General features: G+C 49.8%; 1 protein-coding gene across 2 annotated transcripts; it reads right to left on the reverse strand.

Annotated features, from left to right (window-relative positions):
- Positions 1-13287: 13287 nt before the first annotated feature.
- Positions 13288-17712, reverse strand: LOC149852471 (immunoglobulin superfamily containing leucine-rich repeat protein 2-like). 2 transcript variants are annotated; one of them, XM_090029466.1, is made up of 2 exons: positions 17483-17712; positions 13288-16786 (listed from the first exon to the last, which is right to left on the reverse strand). In XM_090029466.1, the coding sequence occupies exon 2, from the start codon at positions 16777-16779 to the stop codon at positions 14692-14694; it is 2088 nt and encodes a 695-aa protein (XP_089885592.1). In that variant the 5' UTR covers positions 16780-16786; positions 17483-17712; the 3' UTR covers positions 13288-14691. The 2 variants fall into 2 exon arrangements, with proteins under 2 accessions (XP_089885592.1, XP_089885593.1); XM_090029467.1 differs by lacking the exon at positions 17483-17712 and adding an exon at positions 17359-17462.
- Between the last annotated feature and the right edge of the window lie 1839 nt (positions 17713-19551).

The following is a 19551-nucleotide window of genomic DNA, read 5'->3' on the forward strand; positions in this document are numbered from 1 at the left end:
TAAAAGTACAAATGCTCCAGAATGCAACTAATTTACTAGTTTTATACTATGCTGTGCTAGGAACTTCCTTTCTGGCCCCACCTGATTGTCAGTTGTATGCCCTGAAGCATGAGGAATAACCTTTTGTTGCTCTGATCTTTGCTAGCCTCGCTAGGATTAAATAGGAAGGTACATGTTTCATGTGCCAGAGCCCCTTCTGTAACTTATAGCAAGCCCTAGAGTCCTGCCAGTGTACAAACAAACTGCGCTAGAAATGAAAAGGCTTCTTTGAGCCAAATGCCCGTGTGAAGTTTCTGTTGCTGTGGGAACTGGCGAAGCAAAAGCGATAACAATGTTTGGGTAAATCTGAGCTTCATCTCCCCTGTGTGTAGGATGTCTGCAGTTGTTCTGCTGGCTGAGCCACTCAGGGCCAAAATTTGATGTTGCACCGGTATAAACACAGAAAAGGATTTGATCCACGTGTTCTCAGGCCCCAACCCAGTGAAGCCCTTTATGTACATGCTTAACTTTAAGCCCATTCACAGTGCCAGCTGTCTTGGTGACTCTGATGCACATACTTCAGTGGTCTGGAGGCTTTAAACATTGCTGCCTGTGTCCTGCAGATAGAGATTCATTGTTTTAGTTAGATTCAGGTCTTTTGCACAATCAGTAGAATTTACTGGCATTCAGGACAATAGTAGATCGCTCTTTTATAGCACTTTTCAGCAAACTGAGATTCAAAGCACTTTATAGGGTTCCCCAGAAGAGGCTGGAGAGCAGGGTTTTAGTCAAGCTGATAGAACAGACTGAGGAAAAGGGAGGTACCAGGGCTCACCTGCAGTTACGCAGGGGCAGACAGAGTAACTGCATGATTAGCCCCCATTGCGATGGGTGGAGAGCTTCCAGCTAGGCCCATACGCTCCCTGATACATTCACAAGACACCACTGGGGCAACACCTGTGATCCACCACTCCTGTGCCACTGACAGCACTGGTGACCACAGCCTGAGTGCTGTGTTCCCTTGATGTTAGCCTGCTCTAGAAACCAAAGCTGGGGAGCCATTGAAGGGATCCTGAGGGACAGGTTGGTCACAGAAGCTCAGTTTACACTAGGAAGGGTTTGCTTTTTCACCTTTTACCAGTACAGCTACAGCCACCAATCCCCCTAGAGCCAAAGCCACAAAACAACACACTTCTCCCAGTTCTCCTCTCTTGCTGGTATAATGGTACATATGGCAGAGCTGTTGATGGCACAGCTATGTCAAGTGGGGGTGGAGAAGGTGTGCACTCTCCTAACTGCCATCCCTATTCTGGCCAAATTTTAAAGTGTAGCCTGAGCCGCGAGCACAGAGTTGTTATCGATACCACAGATGTGTCCTGCTTTACCTCTGTCAAATAAGCTGCTTTCATGTGGGTGCAGTTCTGTTGGTATAAAACAGCTTTACATTTGTGCAGCTTTAGATTGGTGCCATTGTGCTGGTCAAGGGATCTTTATCCCAGCTTACTTGTGTTCACACTACATGTAGTGGGTAAGACGCTTTCAGCTCCGAATGGCAGCCTTTCAGTTTCTTGCTCTGTTCTCAGTGACTCCATGAAGTGTAGCAGGATGATATTGTGTTTGTCTTGGTCTGTAGATGTTATTAATTATTGCCTCAGACTTGAGTAATCTGCTATGAAGAAATGTGAGATGTTGACTCTTTTCTCCAGCCAGTCATTGGTGTTAGCTTCTGTCACCTGTGGGTTATCTTGTTCAGTCAGCACCTTTATGGTTTTTACCCAAGTTGCTTTTCATTGTCCCGCTCCATGTCCTTCCTGACGGTTCTGTACCCTGCTGCGATACCTACAATTGCTGTGATGGGAGGCAGACAGCTGGGGCACTGAGATCACTATTTATTGAGTTACCCCACATTGCCCCTTGGATATCTTGTGCTCCCCTACGTGTCTGTGTCCATCTCCAGTTGTCCTCTCCATTGATTATAAGGTGTGTGAGGCAGGGACCCTCTGTTCATGTTTGCATAGTGCCTTGCACAGTGGTGTCCCACAGTCTGTGACAGAGCTGCTTTTTAGGACTTCATGGAAGTGTTACAAAATTAACTGTTCTTCAGGGACTGCATGAAATAGAATTAAATTTAGACATCAAAAGTGCCAGTTAGACCCCTAATAGGTAGAGTAGGAGCTCAGGGAAAACAGGAGCTCCAAGTCCCATCACTTGGACCAGGGTTGTTTTATACTCAGTTTGCCCTGATGCCAAGGACTTCATGCAGCATGGGCAAAACAGACTATTTTTTTCTGCTAGTTTCCCATTTCCTTTCTAGTATCGTTCTCTTCATGACCACTTAGTCCAGGGGTGGGCAACTATTTTGGGCAGAGGGCCACTTACTGAGTTTTGGCAAGCCATCAAGGGCCGCATGATAGGCAGCCAAGGGCAGATAAATATGAATTTTCTAACTTTTTTAGGGGCCCCGTGGGCCGGATAGAATGGCCTGGTGGGTCACATCTGGCTCCTGGGCAGCATTTTGCCCACCCCTGACTTAATCACTGTCCATCAGGTGCCGCCCCTGCTCGGCTGTCTGTCCTCTTCTCTCTGGTGCATCCTTCTAGTTCTGATTTCTGTTTTTACAAGCATCCTTTGCCCTTTCCTCCCGCCATCCATAGTCAGTGTCTTTCCCAGAGACTCTTCTCTGCTGCTGCCATTACTGGGATACTGAGGTCAGCCAATTGCACCTAGATGTTCTTTTACCTTGTGCCCTCTCTGATTACCCAGCCCCAGGGCAGGCAGGACTCTTAAAGGAGGCCAGTGCTCTCTGCTTTGAGTGAGTGCAAATGAGCCCCTCTTTGGCAAAGCTAAAAAGGGTCTCCCTGGATTAGATCCCCTTCCTCCCCTTCATGGAAGAAGAACAATGGAGGGAAGCCTGGGCAGATACCAACCTGCCACAGAAATACATTGTTAGCAATCCTACAACCCCCAGCCAGGATTTGACCTACTGAGAAAGATTTGGTCCTCCCTGAATTGCATCCAGATACTTCATGGAAAATGTGGACACCTGCTCCATAAATGAAGAATCAAAGAGAGTCCAGGGTTGTGTTTGTGGTGTGATTTTTCAGCTGGTGCAACACATTGTGAACGATTGCCCAATTAGATCATTTAATGGTGATCTGGAATCAGTCCATGCAGCTACCACAAAGCAGTCAAATAGCTATCAGATTTTAGATGTCAATCCTATGAATCTTGTATGAATATTGTAATCTTAAAATGTCACCCAAAAAAGAGAGAGAGATGGGGGACTGACCTTGCAGGGAGGATGAAGCAGGGTAGACAACCTCTCTCTTTCAGTCCTCAAGGGACCTTCCCACCAGGAGCTGGAAGTGCTAAGAGGAGGATTGCTCGGTGCAGTCAAGGGCTGATCAGTGCTTGGGGGGGGAGGGGTGTCAACAGCAGCCTTCCCACATGGGTCAGCCATGGTACCCATGAATGCAGATAGGGGATGGGATGGAATGGGTCACCTGGATTTTAGCTGGATCAGAGCCTGTCCAAATAAACTGCAGTGCGAGAGTCACATAAGCCTCTGTTTGCCCTCTACGGCTTTCTTTCATGCTCAGGCATTGCAGCCTGGCTTTCAAATCAGAGAGGACGTTTAGCCCTGCACATGATAGGTCTGGCTAATAGCCCTGGCTGTAAACCCAGGAGAAGTAGATGAGGACAGATGCCCTACTCAGGAAAGCATGTTTGAGCAGAATAGCATGGGACAGTGGGTGTAAATCAGGGAATGAAATCAAAGGACACCTTCTGAGTCTATGGCTCTTTGAGACCAGTTCACTGTTGTGGCAAGTGTGTCTTAGTCCATGCTATAATGTCATTTCCTTAATACACAGGCATATCACTTGGAGAGGAGACGGAGTTAGAGCTGCCTATTCCCTCTGATCAGTGAGAGTACTTATTCTTCTCTGTGTGGGGAGGTACTGTGTCTTCCAGCCTCAGGAAAATAAAATATACAGTACTTTATCATTGGTACAAGAGAAGTTGCACACACTGAATAAAAATCAATCTGCTATGCTAGAGGGCTGCAAAGTACATTAAAAGCAATAGACTTACACCAGGGATGAATTTGACCCTGTATTATTATTAGCTGTAGTATTGTGATAGTATGTCAGGCTTTAGCACTAAAGCTGGTAGGAAAATGTGTGGATGGGTGGGAATGGCAAATGTTTTCACAATATTTATTTCCGGTTTGTCATAAAAATGTTCTGATCAGTTTCACTGAGAACCTTGGAGGGAAACAGAGCTTTTTTATGGATAGTGGCTCATGCTGGAAGTCAACCCAGGTAGGGTTCATTAATTGCAATTAGATCAGACAAGGGCTGGGTGTTTTCTCCTGGAATGAGGGAAGGGGTGATATGAAGAGATGGTCATTGACACTCTATACATGCCTAAAGAAGGCAGTGGAGAGTCAAATGGGACTGTCTGTCCTGCATGAGATCCATAGATCTCTTGGTGCAGCTCATCAGGAAAAGAAGTTGTGTAAGTTCTCTCAGTTAGCGCTAGGTGGGGTCTGGGACCAGGGTTTACTGCCCTATTGTATTCACTGCACCTCTGCTTTTGGCACTGTAAGGGAAAGATAAACTGCCCGGCAAACTGCAGTGGACAATCGTTTCCCCCCATCAGTGAAACTCAATGAGCCGTTTTATGGTTTGTTAATGCTCCTGTTGATCACAACAGTGCAGCTCAAAGCCAGGAGAAGCTATGAAGGAGGCTAAATGTACCACAGCGTATTGGTGCGACCAAATGATGATACTTTCCTGAGGCCTCTGATCTGTTGCTGGAAACTTGGGGGTGTCCAGTTCTCCTCCTATACCGATGTAAATTGGGAGAAATTCTATTGACATCCACATCACTGCACTGGGGTAAGTCCAACCAGAATTTACCCATGGGACAGTCAGAATAAGACTTGGTGCCCCTCCACAAAATGGAGGAGGTGAGCTCCTGACTCTGTAGGACTGCTGCAGGGTGCGAGTTGTCACCTCTTCTTGGAAATCAGTAGGGTTATGCTGTTTTACATCTGCTGGGATTTGGCCCTGATAGGTTAGGGGCCTGATCCCAATTCCATTGTATTTGATGGAAAGATTTTCACTGAGCTCAATGAACTTTGGCTCAATTGGAGACTGCCTATTCCTGGAAGAATTTACACCATGCAAAATGAACAGGCAGTGGAGGGAAGTGGATGGCCCATCCAGAGCAGGGGGGCACACCCATGGCACATATGCCAGAAGTGGCATGAGAAGCCTGTCTGTGGCATGCAGCAGATCAGGGAAAGGACAGGTGGCACACAGGACTGGGAGCAGAAAGTAGAGCAGCAGATTGGGCAAGGAACACATGGGGAGGGACAAAGGGCTTAATTTGTGGCACACCTGCCAAAAAGGATGCCCCCTCCACTGATCTAGAGTGTTAGTCTGGGCAATGGGTGTCACTGTGCCAAGTTGCACCGGGAGTTTGTTATATCAGCTAAGTCTATACAGCTTCAGTGACAACCCTGGGACCACTGCCACGAAAAAAGCCACATGCATTTTCTGTGGTTCTGCACAGACTCATGCGCACAACTAGGGTGCATGCCCAACACTACTCTATCCTGCCTACACTGCCAGATCACTGTGCTTGGGTGTGCGTGGCATGGGCACGGGTCATGTCCCAGAACCAACCGCAGGCTCCGCAGGCAGGTAGCATAGACGTGGCCCCTGAGCCTAATGCTGCTGTCACTTGGACCTGGTGTCATTTGGCAATAAGACCTCTGGAGTCAGAGAGGAGGGGAAGGGAGGATCAGATCCCATGGGCAGCAGATGATACTAGCTAGTAAGTGCTGTTTGTGAGTGATCCGGTGAGATGATGATCTCACTGGGGGAGGAGAGAGGCACCAGTTGGGGAGAAATCAGTGGAGCTACACGTGAAAATCTGTCCCGTTGACCTGTGACACCAGCACTCTTGCCTCCGAGCCCATTCCTACTGTGTGGCGTATGGTTGGTTTCACCGCCCTCTAGTTCTTCTTCTGTCATGTTCCCCTTCATGTCCTCCAGCACGGCAGGTCAGATTTGGAAAGCATTTCCTTCCATGTTCTTGGCTTTTGCTTTTTGGCAACCTTTCACAGCTCTTTCTCAGCAGAATTGACCTTTATGAACAGGACGGCTCAGGGTCTGTGTCATGCATCTAGGCAGCATCTAGCTAAGGCCTCGAGTGAGCAAAACACTGAAACGCACATTTAAACGTAAGCACGAAGCATCCCATTTCTTTCAGTGAGAACTTCAAGTTAAGCTTTGGTGAACTGAGGCCTCTGTCCTCATTTCATTTGATTGCAGAGGCGGAATCGCTAAATTATTATAAAAATCCTCAGTCACACTTTATCCTAAGGATCCACTTGTAAAGGTTTATAATGATCTGTAGATAATATAAGCATGTTACAAGCATGTCTTGTAGAAGGCTATACTGGCATCAGTAGGAGATGGTGTGGATGGTTTAAAATCATAGTTATAAACAGCCTGTGGGTTGTTTGCACAATCTATAGCCATTGATTGCCCATTTGGTAAAACATCTCTTCATAATTTATTCACCCTAATATTTATACGTGGATCCTTAATATAAACCATGAACAAATTAAGAATTTGAGGGGAACAATGAGTTTGCATGATCCAAAACTTCATCTTCTGTAATATTGTTTCATTTCCTCTTGCTGTTTCTATTCTACTTTAGATCCTAATTAATACCTTCCAAATGCAAGGAAATCTCGTCATAATCCAGCTCCAACAGATAGCTCATCATAACTAGATTCCCTATAGATGCATTAGGGGAAGAAATCTATTACTCCATAATTAAATGGAGGCAGAAATGACTGGCCTTTTTTATTCTTTGTATATTTTAAAGCATAAAACTCAATTAAAGTGTATTCACAAAAGGGGATTTATCTCTAATGGGAATGCTGAATTTCATGTATGTTTTAAAATAGGAACATCCTAATAGCTAAAAGCAAAGATAACATATGGAGCTAATTTCTGGTTTCAGTTTCACTGGTGAAAATCATGAACTCCAGTGATTGTAATGAATTTATGTTGGTAGTCCTGGGAAATTAGAATCTGGATGAGATTGCTCTTCATTTTGGAGTAAAAAATACCTTCTTTTTTCTTCTTTCTGAAGTCTATTCTTTTTATTTGCCAAGTATGCTTTCTTTTCAGCATAAGAGTCTAGGAAAACTTTGTGCTAACAAAGGCTGAATGTAGGAAAAAAATCTGAAATGTATTTGAAGGGTGAAAAATACACATTCTTGAAAATGTTTCAGTTGTTTTATTCACTGATTTCCAATGGCTTAGTTTTAAGCAAAGCATGCATTATCTTTTCAAATGAATACAGACTATTCTTTCTCTTTTGTGTGTGCACAGAATAGATTTGTCTCTCTTCTCTGAAGGTGAGTGTATAAATTGTGGAAATATGGAATCCTTTCTTTATACATATTTGAAATTCTCTGGCATGTATTATGCAGAAGGCGAGACTAGATTATTATAATGGTCCCTTCTGGCCTTAAAATCTATGCATCACATCAGTCTATGAACGTGAGTGTTAATTAGTCTATCGATGTTTTAGTATGTACCGGATTCTGTACTGACCTGAAGAAAATCATATGGTTGGTGGGGACCTCAAGGGTTATTGAATTTAACCCCTGTAGAGATGGAGGTTTTGCTATTCCTAAACCATCCATAAAGATGCCTATAGAACATTATACCCTGTATATCAGGGGTCAGCAACTTTTTTGGTCAGGGTGCCAAAAACACCCACAACTTTGACTTGTAGCGAGCCAGGAGCAGATGGTGTGAGGGGGCTGATCCTTGTTGAGGCAGTGTAGCCTCAGCCCCTTCCCCACTGTCTGCCCTGAGACACGTGTGCCAAGCAAAATGTCTTTGCATGCCGTGCTCCATCACCCATGCTGGGGGTAGCCTATCCCTGCTATATAGGGGACCTGTAAGATCATAGAGTCTGGTCCCCTGCCATAGGTAGGAGGTAATTGGGCTCAAACGAACTCCATGAGGTGCCTGTCCAGCCTCCTCTTGAACTCCTCCAGGGACAGTGACACACACACACACACACACACACACACACACACACACACACACACACACACACACACACACACACACACACACTATGCCCAGTATATGTGTGTGTGTATAGAGCACGAGAGAGAAAAAGTGAGTGTGTGTATAGAGAGAGAGAGAGAGAAAGAGTGAGTTTGTGTGTGTGTGTGTGTGTGTGTGTGTGCACACGCACATGCAGGGTCATACATATAGGGTATAATGCTGGAGAGGTATCTGAAGTGGTTTAGGAATGAACAGCAGATCCTGTGTGTCTGCGTATAGGGGGTGTATATATAAACACGCCTTAACCGTGTAAAGCTGCGGAGTCCCCATTGGGGAACCTTTTTAAAGAGCAGGTTGGACAAATACTGGTTGTGATGATTTAAATAGGGACAATCCTGCCTTGAGCAGGAAAAAATGACCTCCAGAGAAATGTCCAGGAGAAATGACCTTCCAGCCCTACTTTTCTATGATTGTGCGGGTCCATCTACCAGGGAGAGGAGGCAACTCCACGGTCTCCACGATCCGAACTGGCCGAAGGAGCTAAGCAGTCCCGGAGGAGAAAGCGTCGAGTGATAGTCATAGGCGACTCCATCCTGAGAGGTACAGAGGGCCCCATCTGTCGCCAGGACCCCTCAACACGTGAGGTCTACTGCCTACCCGGAGCAAAGATTCATGATGTGACGGGGATGATCCAGGCCGTGATCCAGCCCACCGATTACTACCCCATGGTCCTAATCCATGTGGGTGCTAATGATGCAGCCAGGAGAAGCCCTGATCACCTGATGGCGGACTACTATGCTCTGGGGGTGTGCTGAAGGAGATAGGCCCACAGATGGTTTTCTCTTCTGCCCTACCAGTGAGCGGACGTGGAAGACCAACTGACGGCTTTGGGAATGGTGTCTTGAGGCAGGCTTTGGCTTCCTCAACAATGACGGGCACATCACAACAAGAGACATGCTGGGATGGGACGGGCTCCACCTTTCCCCTAAAGGTAAGCGTGTGTTCTCTTCTAGGTTGGCGGATCTCCTCCGGCGGGCTTTAAACTAGGCTCGTCGGGGAAAGGGGAAGATGAGGGAGGAGGAAGCTTTGGACTGCTAAACCAAGCAGCTCCCACAAGTACAGCCCAGCTTAGGCCGACGAGTGGAACAAATACACAGGTAAGCAACAGGGGCCAGGGCAAAGCTGTGATTAGGGAGCCAGTGCACACATCCACAGGAGGCCTCAAATGCCTCTACACAAACACTCGAACTTACCCTCCTGCTAGCTGACACCAACCCAGACATAGTGGGGCTCACTGAAACGTGATGGGACCTCCCGTGGTAGCAAAGGCCTGCAGCAAGGCAGCAGTCCTAGATTTCAGGATGGCAAACTTCAATGAGCAAAGGAGAATAGTCGGGGAAGCACTGAGGTCCCGGAGGGGAGGGGAGCCAGGTGTCCAAGGAGAGTGGTCTCTCCTTAAGGAGATGATCCTCCAAGACCAAAGGGAGGTAATCCCAACATGGATCAAAGGGGGCAGGAGGATGCAAAAGCCCCCATGGCTCACCAAAAGCATCCAGGAACATCTCCTAGTTAAAAGGGAGATGTACACCCAATGGCAGGGTGGGGCCGTCACCAGGGAGGATTATACTGCAGTTGCTCGGGGCTGCAGGGGGGAAGTCAGGAAGGCCAAGGCGGAGATGGGACTGGGACTAGCTTCCCGGATCAAGGACAATGAGAAGTCCTTTTTTAAATACATAGGGGGCAGAAAGAGGTAACATGGGGCCCCTTCAAGACACGCTAGGAAATTTGGTCATCACACCAGATGACAAAGCCAACATATTTAACGATTTCTTTGCCTCCATCTTCCTGAACAGGGACAAGATCAGTCCCCCCACCAGGCTCCCCTCAGGCCCCAGGGGAGGTGCACCTAGGCCAAGGGTTAGGGAGGATCTAGTCGGGAGGGACTGGATGTATTTAAATCAACTTCTGGAGGGACGGGATGTATTTAAATCATCTGGTCCAGACCATCTCCACCCCAGAGTGCTGAGGGAATTAGCTGAGGTCATTGCGGGACCCCTGGCACTGCTGTACGAGCACTCGTGGTGCTCTGGTGTGGTGCCAGAGGACTGGAAGAGGGCCAATGTGGTTCCCATCTTCAGAAAGGGGAAGAAGGAGGACCCGGGAAACTATAGGCCAGTTAGTTTTACCTCAATCCTGGGTAAGCTTTCTGAGAAAATTATTCTGGCGCATATCCATGAGGGGCCAGCAGGGGAGATCATGTTTAGGGGCAACCAACACGGGTTCATTAACCGGCAGGTCCTGTCAGACCAACCTGGTGGCCTTCCACGACCAGGTCACCAAATCCTTAGATACAGATGTCACAGTGGACATAATTTTCCTGGACTTCCGGAAGGCCTTTGACACTGTCTCTCACCCTGTTCTCATTAAGTAACTGGGGGACTGTGGTGTCGACACCCACACAGTCAAATGGGTCACCAACTGGCTGGAGGGCCACAACGAGAGAGTGGTGGTGGGTGGGTCTTTTTTGACCTGGAGGGATGTGGGCAGTGGAGTCCCACAGGGCTCGGTCCTCAGGCCTGCACTGTTCAACATCTTCATCAGCGACTTGGACGAGGGGGTAAAAAGCACCCTGTTCAAATTCGCAGACGACACTAAGATGTGGGGGGAAGTGGGCACATTAGAAGGGAGGAATAGGCTGCAATCGGACTTAGACAGGTTACAGGGGTGGGTGGATGAGAATAGGATGGGATTCAACACTGACAAGTGCAAGGTGATGCACCTGGAGAGGAAGAAACGGTACCATACCTACAGGCTGGGGAACTCCCTTCTTGTCAGTGCAGAGGCGGAAAAGGATCTTGGAGTCATCATTGATGCCAAGATGAACATGGGCCGGCAGCGTGGCAATGCAGTCAGGAAGGCCAACTGCACCTTGCCATGCATCCACAGCTGCATCTCGAGCAGGTCCAAAGAGGTGATCCTCCCCCTCTATGCGGCACTGGTCAGGCCTCAGCTGGAGTACTGCATCCAGTTCTGGGCACCGCACTTCAAGAGGGATGTGGACAGCATGGAGAGGGTCCAGAAGAGGCCACTCGCATGATCGGGGGCAGCAGGGCAGGCCCTATGAGGAGAGGCTACAGGACCTGAACCTGTTTAGCCTCCACAAGAGAAGGCTGAGGGGGGATCTGGTGGCATGTTACAAACTAGTCAGGGGGGATTAGCAGGCACTGGGGAAGTCCCTGTTCCCACGAGTGACCAGGAATAATGGTCACAAGCTGGCAGAGGGTAGATTCAGGCTAGACATTAGGAGGTGCTACTTCATGGTCAGGGTGGCTAGGATCTGGAACCAACTTCCAAGAGAAGTGCTGGCTCCTACCCTGGGGGTCTTTAAGAGGAGGCTAGATTAACACCTTGCTGGGGTTGTTTGACCCCAGTACTCTTTCCTGCCATGGCAGGGGTCGGACTTGATGGTCTGCTCAGGTCCCTTCCAACTCTACCAGCTATGAAACTATGAAACCACTACCACACTTGTACACAAGGTTGGGTTACATGATTTTTCAGGTTCTTTCTACTTTTTTCATCCTTACATGTGATTCTCTTTCTTCCTTCCCTCAGACCCAGTGCCAGTCCCCCTGTGTGTATGTGTGTGTCCTATCTATCTACACACACACACTCACCGCCCCCCTCCAAAGGAAACAAAAGCCTTGTAGGATGCAGGCAGCAGTAGAAGGTGCAGACGTCTGGGGGTCTGTGCTGTGGGTGCAGGGCAGACGGGGGAGTGCAGCCTTTGCTTTGCATGCCCCCTGTAAGTGCATTAGATGAATAGCTACAGGTAAGACAGGTGAGGTTTATAAAAGCCTTCCTCTGAAAAGTCACAACTCGTGGCAGAGGTGATCTTTGTTATTAGAGCAACTGGATATTTGCCAAAAAACCCCGCTTTATTTGCAAGCTTCGCATCCTTTGAAGAGTGTCATTGCTGGATCGGATCGGGAGGGGGGCGGCGGGGGAAGCGTTGGCAGGCGGCTTGTGCTGGGCAGCGTGAGGGCATCACCCTTAGCAGGGCAGCCAGCTGCTTCTGCCCCCGGGTCTGGCAGGCTCGGCGCCGCGGCGGGAGCCGCGGGTGGGTGCGCGCGCAAAGCGCATATATATTTATATGTGCATATGTATGTATGTATGTATAGAAGTGTGCATATGTGTGTGTGTGTGTTCATATACGTGTGTGGGTAGTGTGTGTGTGTGTGTATATATATATAGATATAGATATATATAATGCCAAGTATGTGCGTGCGTGATATGCTTGCAGGCAGGGCGATACCCAGCCACACGGACACACGTCCAGGCACATTGCTGACGTGCGGTCAAATTCTTCATATCAGCATCTCTAGGGCGCCGGGCTGCTCACACCGGGGCTGCGTAAAGCAGATGCGTTGGCTCTCACCCCGTATATACCCGTGGGTGGCCCTATACCCCTCCAGGCGCGCGCCGCATGCATGCGCGTCTGCATGCGGACACATCCCTGCAGCTGCACCTCTACCTGAGCCTGAATCCAGGTGTTTCAGTCCCTCTCCGGTGCAGATCCTACCTGCAGGGCTGCTGGCACACCCGCCTCGCCTTACAGCCTTGCTCCGCCGGAGCTGACAACTTTCTCGCCTCGCTGGCGCTTGAAGCGACGGGCGGGTTGGCATTAGGCTGGGTATTGTCGCCAGACAATTCGTACCCCTGGCTTGCTTTCTGCCTCCCTTTCTTTCTCGCTTGCTTTTTCTCTCTTTATTGAAATGAAACCAAACAGTTTTGGAGAGCTCTTGGGCAACCCTGGGGGCTCGCAGCGGGAGCGGACAAACCAAAGCCACCCGCGACCTGCCCAGAACAAAGCCCCCAGCCCCGGGAACCACCTCTCCCATTCCCTGAAAAGAGTAGAGACGGTGATGGAGACAAGCCCCAAGTGCCTTTAGAGAAGGGAAATGTCACACGGAAAAGAAAATGAAATGAAATACCTGAAGATCAGAAATGCATTTAAAAAAAACAAACAAATAACACAGCCTCTGACAACACAACCACACTTTAAATTAAATCAAGGCAAGGGGAATGGAGAATATTGCAGGATGTTAATCCCAACTGAAACAGAGATCTGATTTCCCCTCCCCTCTAGTTTTCGATCCATAAAAATCAAGATTTCCCCTGTATAAATAACGAGGAAAAGTCCATTTTAAATCTGTTTTATTGACTCTTCACAGACAGAAGCGCTTAGGAATAATAATAATAGAAACAGGAATGATAATAACGGTAATGGTAATGATCAGGATGATAGCAATGACGACGACGATGATAAGGTTCTTGTTTAGTTTTGTTTGATTTTTTAGTGGGTTTTGGACAGTATTTAAACAATAGCGTTTCTGTCCTCACCTCGGAAAAGGTTGTGCTGATTTTATTTGGAAATTTGTGGCTTTGTTTTTTTTTTTTTTAAGAATAAATACAGAGGCTAAAAGAACTCAAACACACAAATTAAAATACCGCTAATAAAAAAATCCACAGATGCATCAATTGCAAATATATTTAAGACTGATCTCAGTTCCACAGCAAAAAACTCACCAAGCCTTCCCGTCCGGTTTTGAACATCACAAACTCACACCGAGGGGTACATACATACATATATATATATTTATATATATATATATATAGCTATCTTTTTTTCTTTTTTTTTTTTTCCCTTTTTTTTTTTTTTTTTGTCTCTAATGCACTTAACTCCTACGGAATAAACATTTAGGAAATCTCAGTGAGTCACGTGCCTCCGGTAAGGTCTGGGGAAGAAAAAAAAAGGGGGGGCAACAGAGGGCAGAGGTAGGGGCTACCTCCACCTTTCTCACCCCCCCCCAGCCTAAATCTCGAAAGCATCCACAAGTCAAGAGAGCTCCATGTCACACACACATCTCGAGGTCTACAGCACGGCTCCAAGGACACTGGGTAGGGACAGGTGACCCGCTGGCTCACCTGGCGTCTCTGATCTGGCGACGGCGACCGGTCTGGGTGGCGGGCGCCTCCGCCCGGGGCAGTGGGAGGGGAGGGCGGAAGGGAGCTGTCCAGCAGAGCAACCTCCTGAAATGGGCATCCCCGCGGGCTGGGGCGAGGCTGAGATGAATAGATGCTCTGATTTCAAAACCAAGGGGCATTTGAGTCCATCGACGGGGCTTTTCGTTGTATTAAAAAAAGAACAAACCACCACAGCTTGCAAACCAAAAAGGCAGCGTTGAAAAACAGAGTAGAAATAAAAAAACCCATTTAAAATACCACCCCCCCGCCCCATGTATTCAAAGAGTGTATTAAAAAAGGTTGGGTTTTGGTGCGTGTCTGGTTGTTACAAAAAAAGCCAATTTATATCTTGCTGTTTGGGGAAGACCTGATCCCACTCGGGAGCATCGGGTCTCAGCTCTGTCGGGTTTTTGCCCCCTCCCCAACTCACTAGGCTTTTGGCTGAGGTCTCCTTGGAAGGATGTCTCTGATGTGCCAGTCCTGGGTCAGGGCCCAGCGAGCCGCGGGGACGGGACTCTATGTTACAATGCACGGGCTGGGGCAAGGGCTGGGGGCGGTGGGCTGAGCTGGGCTGGGCTCAGCGGGCTGGCTGCCGATAGTTCCCATTGATCTCCTGGGAGATGTTCACAGCCTCAGCGCCAAGGGGCAGCTTGTCGCTATATTCAGAGCCCACCTCGAACTCCTCCTGGTTGGCTTTGGATTGGGATTCAGGGAGGGACGTGGCCACCAGGCTCCCATCTGGCTCCAGCTCCCTCTGCCCCCCTTCCACCTCTCTTTCTTCTTCCTCCTCCTCCTCCTCTTCCTCTGCCTCCCCCTCCCCAGCCTCACTGGAGTTGTAGTTCTTCTCGGACTCCAGGTAGGAGGCGCGGGGGTCAAAGTCGGCTGCCATGTGCTTCTCCATCTGGTCCGGGTTCTGGGGCTTCATGATGAGCTTGTAGGTCTTCCCGTGGTACTTGGAGAGCAGGTGGCAGAAAGTGGCACCCAGAAGTGGCAAGGTGGCCAGGGCCAGCAGGAAAATGCTGACCACCACAATAATGATGAGTGAAGGGATCTCCTTCTTGGTGGTGAAGACCACCTGGACCTGGCAGTCCTCACCCAGGAAGGTCAGGCACACCGAGTAGTTGGTGCCAGGGTTTAGGCCCTGGAACCAGTAGGAATTCACCCCTTCCTCAATCTTGGACCACTGCACCAAGGCATGGCCCTGGGCACTCTCCTGGCACAGGTAGAGGACACGGAGGTGGACCTTCTCAGGCTGCCCATAAAAGGGCGTGAGCTGCACCTTGGCTTCACGCTCCGAGACATCCAATGCAATGACCCCCAGGTCGAAGGTGTGCTGCTTGAAGTCCCCGCTCTGGTTGAAGGCATGGTTGGAGACATACTGGGTAGCCTGGTGGGACCCACACTTCTTTTTGAAGTTTGGCAGCTGGAAGGACACCTCCTCCTCCTCCGCCCCCGGGCCCACCTGCACCTTCCCTGCTCCAGGGTGGCTTTGCCGTGTTGGGATCAGTGACTTGGTCTTCTCCTCAGGCTTGAGGATGCTGTTTTTGGCTCCCTTGGAGCTGGGTTTCCTGTCCCCAGGCAATGTTTTGCCCGTTGCTGGGTCTCCCAGGGGGTGCAGTGGGTACTTCTGGGCACCTGCTACTGCTACATTGACTGAGGTCTGGTTGCTGCCAAGCTCATTGGTGGCCACACAAGTGTAGGTGCCTTCCTCACGCTTACTTAGGTGTGGGATGACCAGGGTCCCATTCCCAAGGACTTGGAAGTGCTCCTTGGAGGCCCCAGCAGCGGGGAGCTGGTTCCCAGGTGCCCCTGGACTGGGGCTCAGGAGCTCCAGGGCTTGGCTGGAAGTCTGGATCCTCCAGCGGATCTCGGGCGGGGGGCTGCCTGCCACACTGCACTGGAGGGTGAGCGTGAAGCCATCGTAGAGCTCTGTGGTGTCCAGGTTGGGGTGATAGGTCAACCTCACTGACGGGGCCACGCAGGCCAGGTCCGGGATTTTGCCCAGGGGCATCCCACGGAGCGGTTCAGGGGCAGCGCAGCTGATGGAGTCCTGCTCAGGGATGGAGATGAGTGTGTTCTGGATCCAGGCCTTGAGCCAGAGCAGCGCACACGTGCAGTTGAATGGGTTGTTGTAGATCTGGAGGTGGGACAAGGAGCTGAGTGCATCAAAGGCGCCCTCAGAGATGGCGGCAAAGTGGTTGTTGTTGATGCGAAGGGAGCGCAGGTCCTTAAGGGTGTGGAAGGCATCACTGGGCAGCTGGGCCATGCGGTTGTTGTTCATCTTGAGCAGCTGCAGGGCACTGAGGTTATACAGGTCCTGCCAGGGGAAGTCCACGATCTGGTTGTGGCTAATGTCCAGGTTCTTGAGCTGCCCGAGGATGGCAAAGGTGCCTGGCTCAATGGTGCTGATCTCATTGTGTGCCAGCCACAGCGATGTGACCTGGGTGACCTCCACAAAGGAGCCCCGTTGCAATGCTGTGATCTTGTTGGCCGACAGGCTCAGTGTGGTCACATTGGAGGGCAGCCCCGCGGGCACCGCCTGTAGCTCCTTGTAGGCGCAGTCAGCAAACTGGTGCGCGTACTTGTCCACGCAGGCACAGGGCTCTGGGCAGCCCCAGCTCAGCCCCAGCAGCACCGCGAGGTTCAGGCAGAGCAACAGGGCCATCGTCCTCCTGCAAAGCACCAACACACACACGGGTGCTCAGGGCACCAAGCATGCCCTGCCCGGCCGGGCCCCAGCAGACCCACGGTCCAGCTCCTTGCTGAGGCCAGAGGGCACCATGCCGTCCCCAGCCAGAGCCCAGATCCTAGCCCTGCCTGGACAGGCCCGGGGAGTTTCCTTCCTGCCTCCCTCTCCACTTCTCCTTCTTCCTCCCTTCTTCGCTTTCCTTCCTCTCAACTTCCCTTCTCTCCTCCTCTCGTCCTTCCTTCCCTCCTTTCTTTTTCCCCTCCATTTCTCTTCCCTCCCTCCTTTGGCTTCCCCTCTTTTTCTCCACTTTACTTTCCTTTGTTCCCCCCTTACTTCTTTCTTCCCTTCCTTCCTCTCTCCTCCTCCTTTCCTTCCCCTTTTCTCCCCACTCCTATGCTTCCTTTCTCCGTCTTGCTCGCCTCCTCCTCAACTTCCCCTCTCTTCTCTCCTTCCCTCCCTCCCCCGTAGCTGATGGTGCGCGGCTTCTCGTTGCCCACCTGCCCCTTCACCCCCTCCTCTCCCCCCCGCCGCCTTCCCCGCACCGAGGCTGCTTACCCGGGCTGGGGAGAAGTTGCCTTTAACCCGGGCCGCCGCCGCCCGGCAGCCGGTGCCGGGGCCGGGCAGGGCAGCGCAGCCCCCGCGCCCGGTGCGGAGCCGCAGCCAAGTCCCCGGGACTTACCTTCTCCGCTCGGGGTGCGGGGGGCTGGCTAAGGGGGCAGCTCCCAGGCAACCCCCCGGCTGGAGACGCCAGTCCGGACTCTAGGCATTGAAGTTGGCGAGGCCCGGCGCTGGGGCGGATCTGTTGCTCCTCCTGCCGGGGCCGGCGCTGGGAGAGGCGGCGGGCATGGGGGCAGCTCCGAGCTGCCCAGCCTGGAGGGGCCACGATTGCATTGGGGATCGGCCACCCCTTTCCCCCCTCCCTCCCCACCCACCCCCACCCGACCCTTCAAACCCCCCCCCAAAACCCGCCTCCTGGATGCAAGCGGGGGATGCAGCAGGGAGCAGCCCAGCCTCTCCCGCGCGCCGCGCAGCCCCAGCCGATGTAATATTTATCGCGTCAATATGTTTCCACGTCCATGTGCTGTCTCTCAACCTCTGCCCACCCCCCCCTCGCAATCTCCACCCCATCCCATATTGAGTGAATCCATTTTGCTGCGCACTAATTGAATGCAAATAGCTTTTAAGCACTTCGGTGCCAGTGGAAAGGCTGGAAGAGATTCTCCGGGACGAAGCCTCTTCTCGGGGGGTTTTTTTTGTTTTTGTTTTTTAAAGGGGCTTCAACTCTTGGGATAGAAAAAGCCTCCTGATGGTTTGAGGCTGGGTAGGGACTTAAGCGATCCCGATCAACGTTGCCGACCCGTGTGCATCCTCCCCAAGTCGCTGTAGTTTCTCCATCGCTCCCGCCCAGCTCCGGCTTATGCTTTAACTATATTAACCACAATAAATAATTGAGTTTATTAGCAGAATAGACCCCCCCCCCCAAAAAAAAATTTCTGGAGCAGCTGAAATCGGGGGTTAGAGCTGCAGTAGGTGGGGCTTTTTCTTTCTTATTTATTTATTTATTTTTTGTAATTGAATGAAGCAAGGAGAGAGAGAGAGAGAGAGAAAAATCCGTGGTTAGCTTTGGGGAGGAGAGGTTATAGCCTTTGAAGCTGTAACCCTTTGCCATATAAACACAGGGCTCTTAAAAGAATTTAAAAGAAACATGGCTTGAATCAAGTCACTGAAGAGAGTGATGAATGCTCTTGTCCATTGTGTTAAGGACAGAAATGATATAGGGAAGGAAAACGCCCAGATTGGCTGAAAATCTCTTCTTTTTTTTGGGCATATAGTGCCAGTTCACAAATAGTGCTAATCCATGCTTATCATTCCTACGTGCGCCTGTCCTCTGCGCAAGGAGAGCATTTAAATGTAAGTTAGACCCTTTGTGTCTGTGTGCTGGCTTGGGTGTGGATATAGCCCACCTCATCTTTTTTATACCCAGAAAGGGGCTAGATGATTCCTGTCTATAAATAAAATATTCAAGCCCCGCAGATTTGGGTGGGGAGGAATCAGCATTGATCAATAAGGACTTAGTTTTGTTTGCTGTCTCTAATAAGATCAATACCTGCTGAAATGCTCTCACACGTTTGAATGGGCGAGATTTCAACGACTGCAAGAAAACAAAGGTTTTGTCTGAAAAGGATCCGCCGGTTCTGAAGAAGCTTTTACAATTAAATATTAACTAACATGCACATAACAGACACATACACAGGGTGATATGCCACACGGTGCTTCGCTGAATAATCAATGCCGCTTGAAATTTCCCCCAACATCTCATTTTTCTTTTATTTATTTTTTAATCGGAAGGCCCTACCTGACCAGCAATTTGCACCGGTTTACTTAACCTGATTTACTTAAACCAATTTAGTTGAACTGGTGCTGACCTTTGCTGGACACTCTTAAATTGGTTATTTTAGTTTAGCTTGAAACCATGAGTCTCTAACCTTCACTCATCCACAGGCAACAATGCTGAGTAAGTCAAGCTGAACAAACAGGTATCTGCAGAAAGTAAAATTTCCTGGGGGAGCTATCTGCAGTTAGAAGAGCTCAAGGGCCAGGTATAACTCTGGATACTACTATTTGAATCCAAACCAAAATGAGCCTGGTTTAAGCTGGGATAAGAGCACACCTGCATGCACCCCCCGACACCAGTTTAAGTTAACTCAGCTTTAAATGGCATCTTTAGGTAAACTGATGCAATCCAAG

Source organism: Crocodylus siamensis, chromosome 15 (genome assembly GCF_052110815.1).
Source record: "Crocodylus siamensis isolate JL-2025a chromosome 15, ASM5211081v1, whole genome shotgun sequence".
NCBI classification, from domain to species: domain Eukaryota; kingdom Metazoa; phylum Chordata; order Crocodylia; family Crocodylidae; genus Crocodylus; species Crocodylus siamensis.

Excerpts from the sequence above, each read along its gene's own strand:
- LOC149852471 (XM_090029466.1), bottom strand. The coding sequence starts at position 16,779 with ATGGCCCTGTTGCTCTGCCTGAACCTCGCGGTGCTGCTGGGGCTGAGC.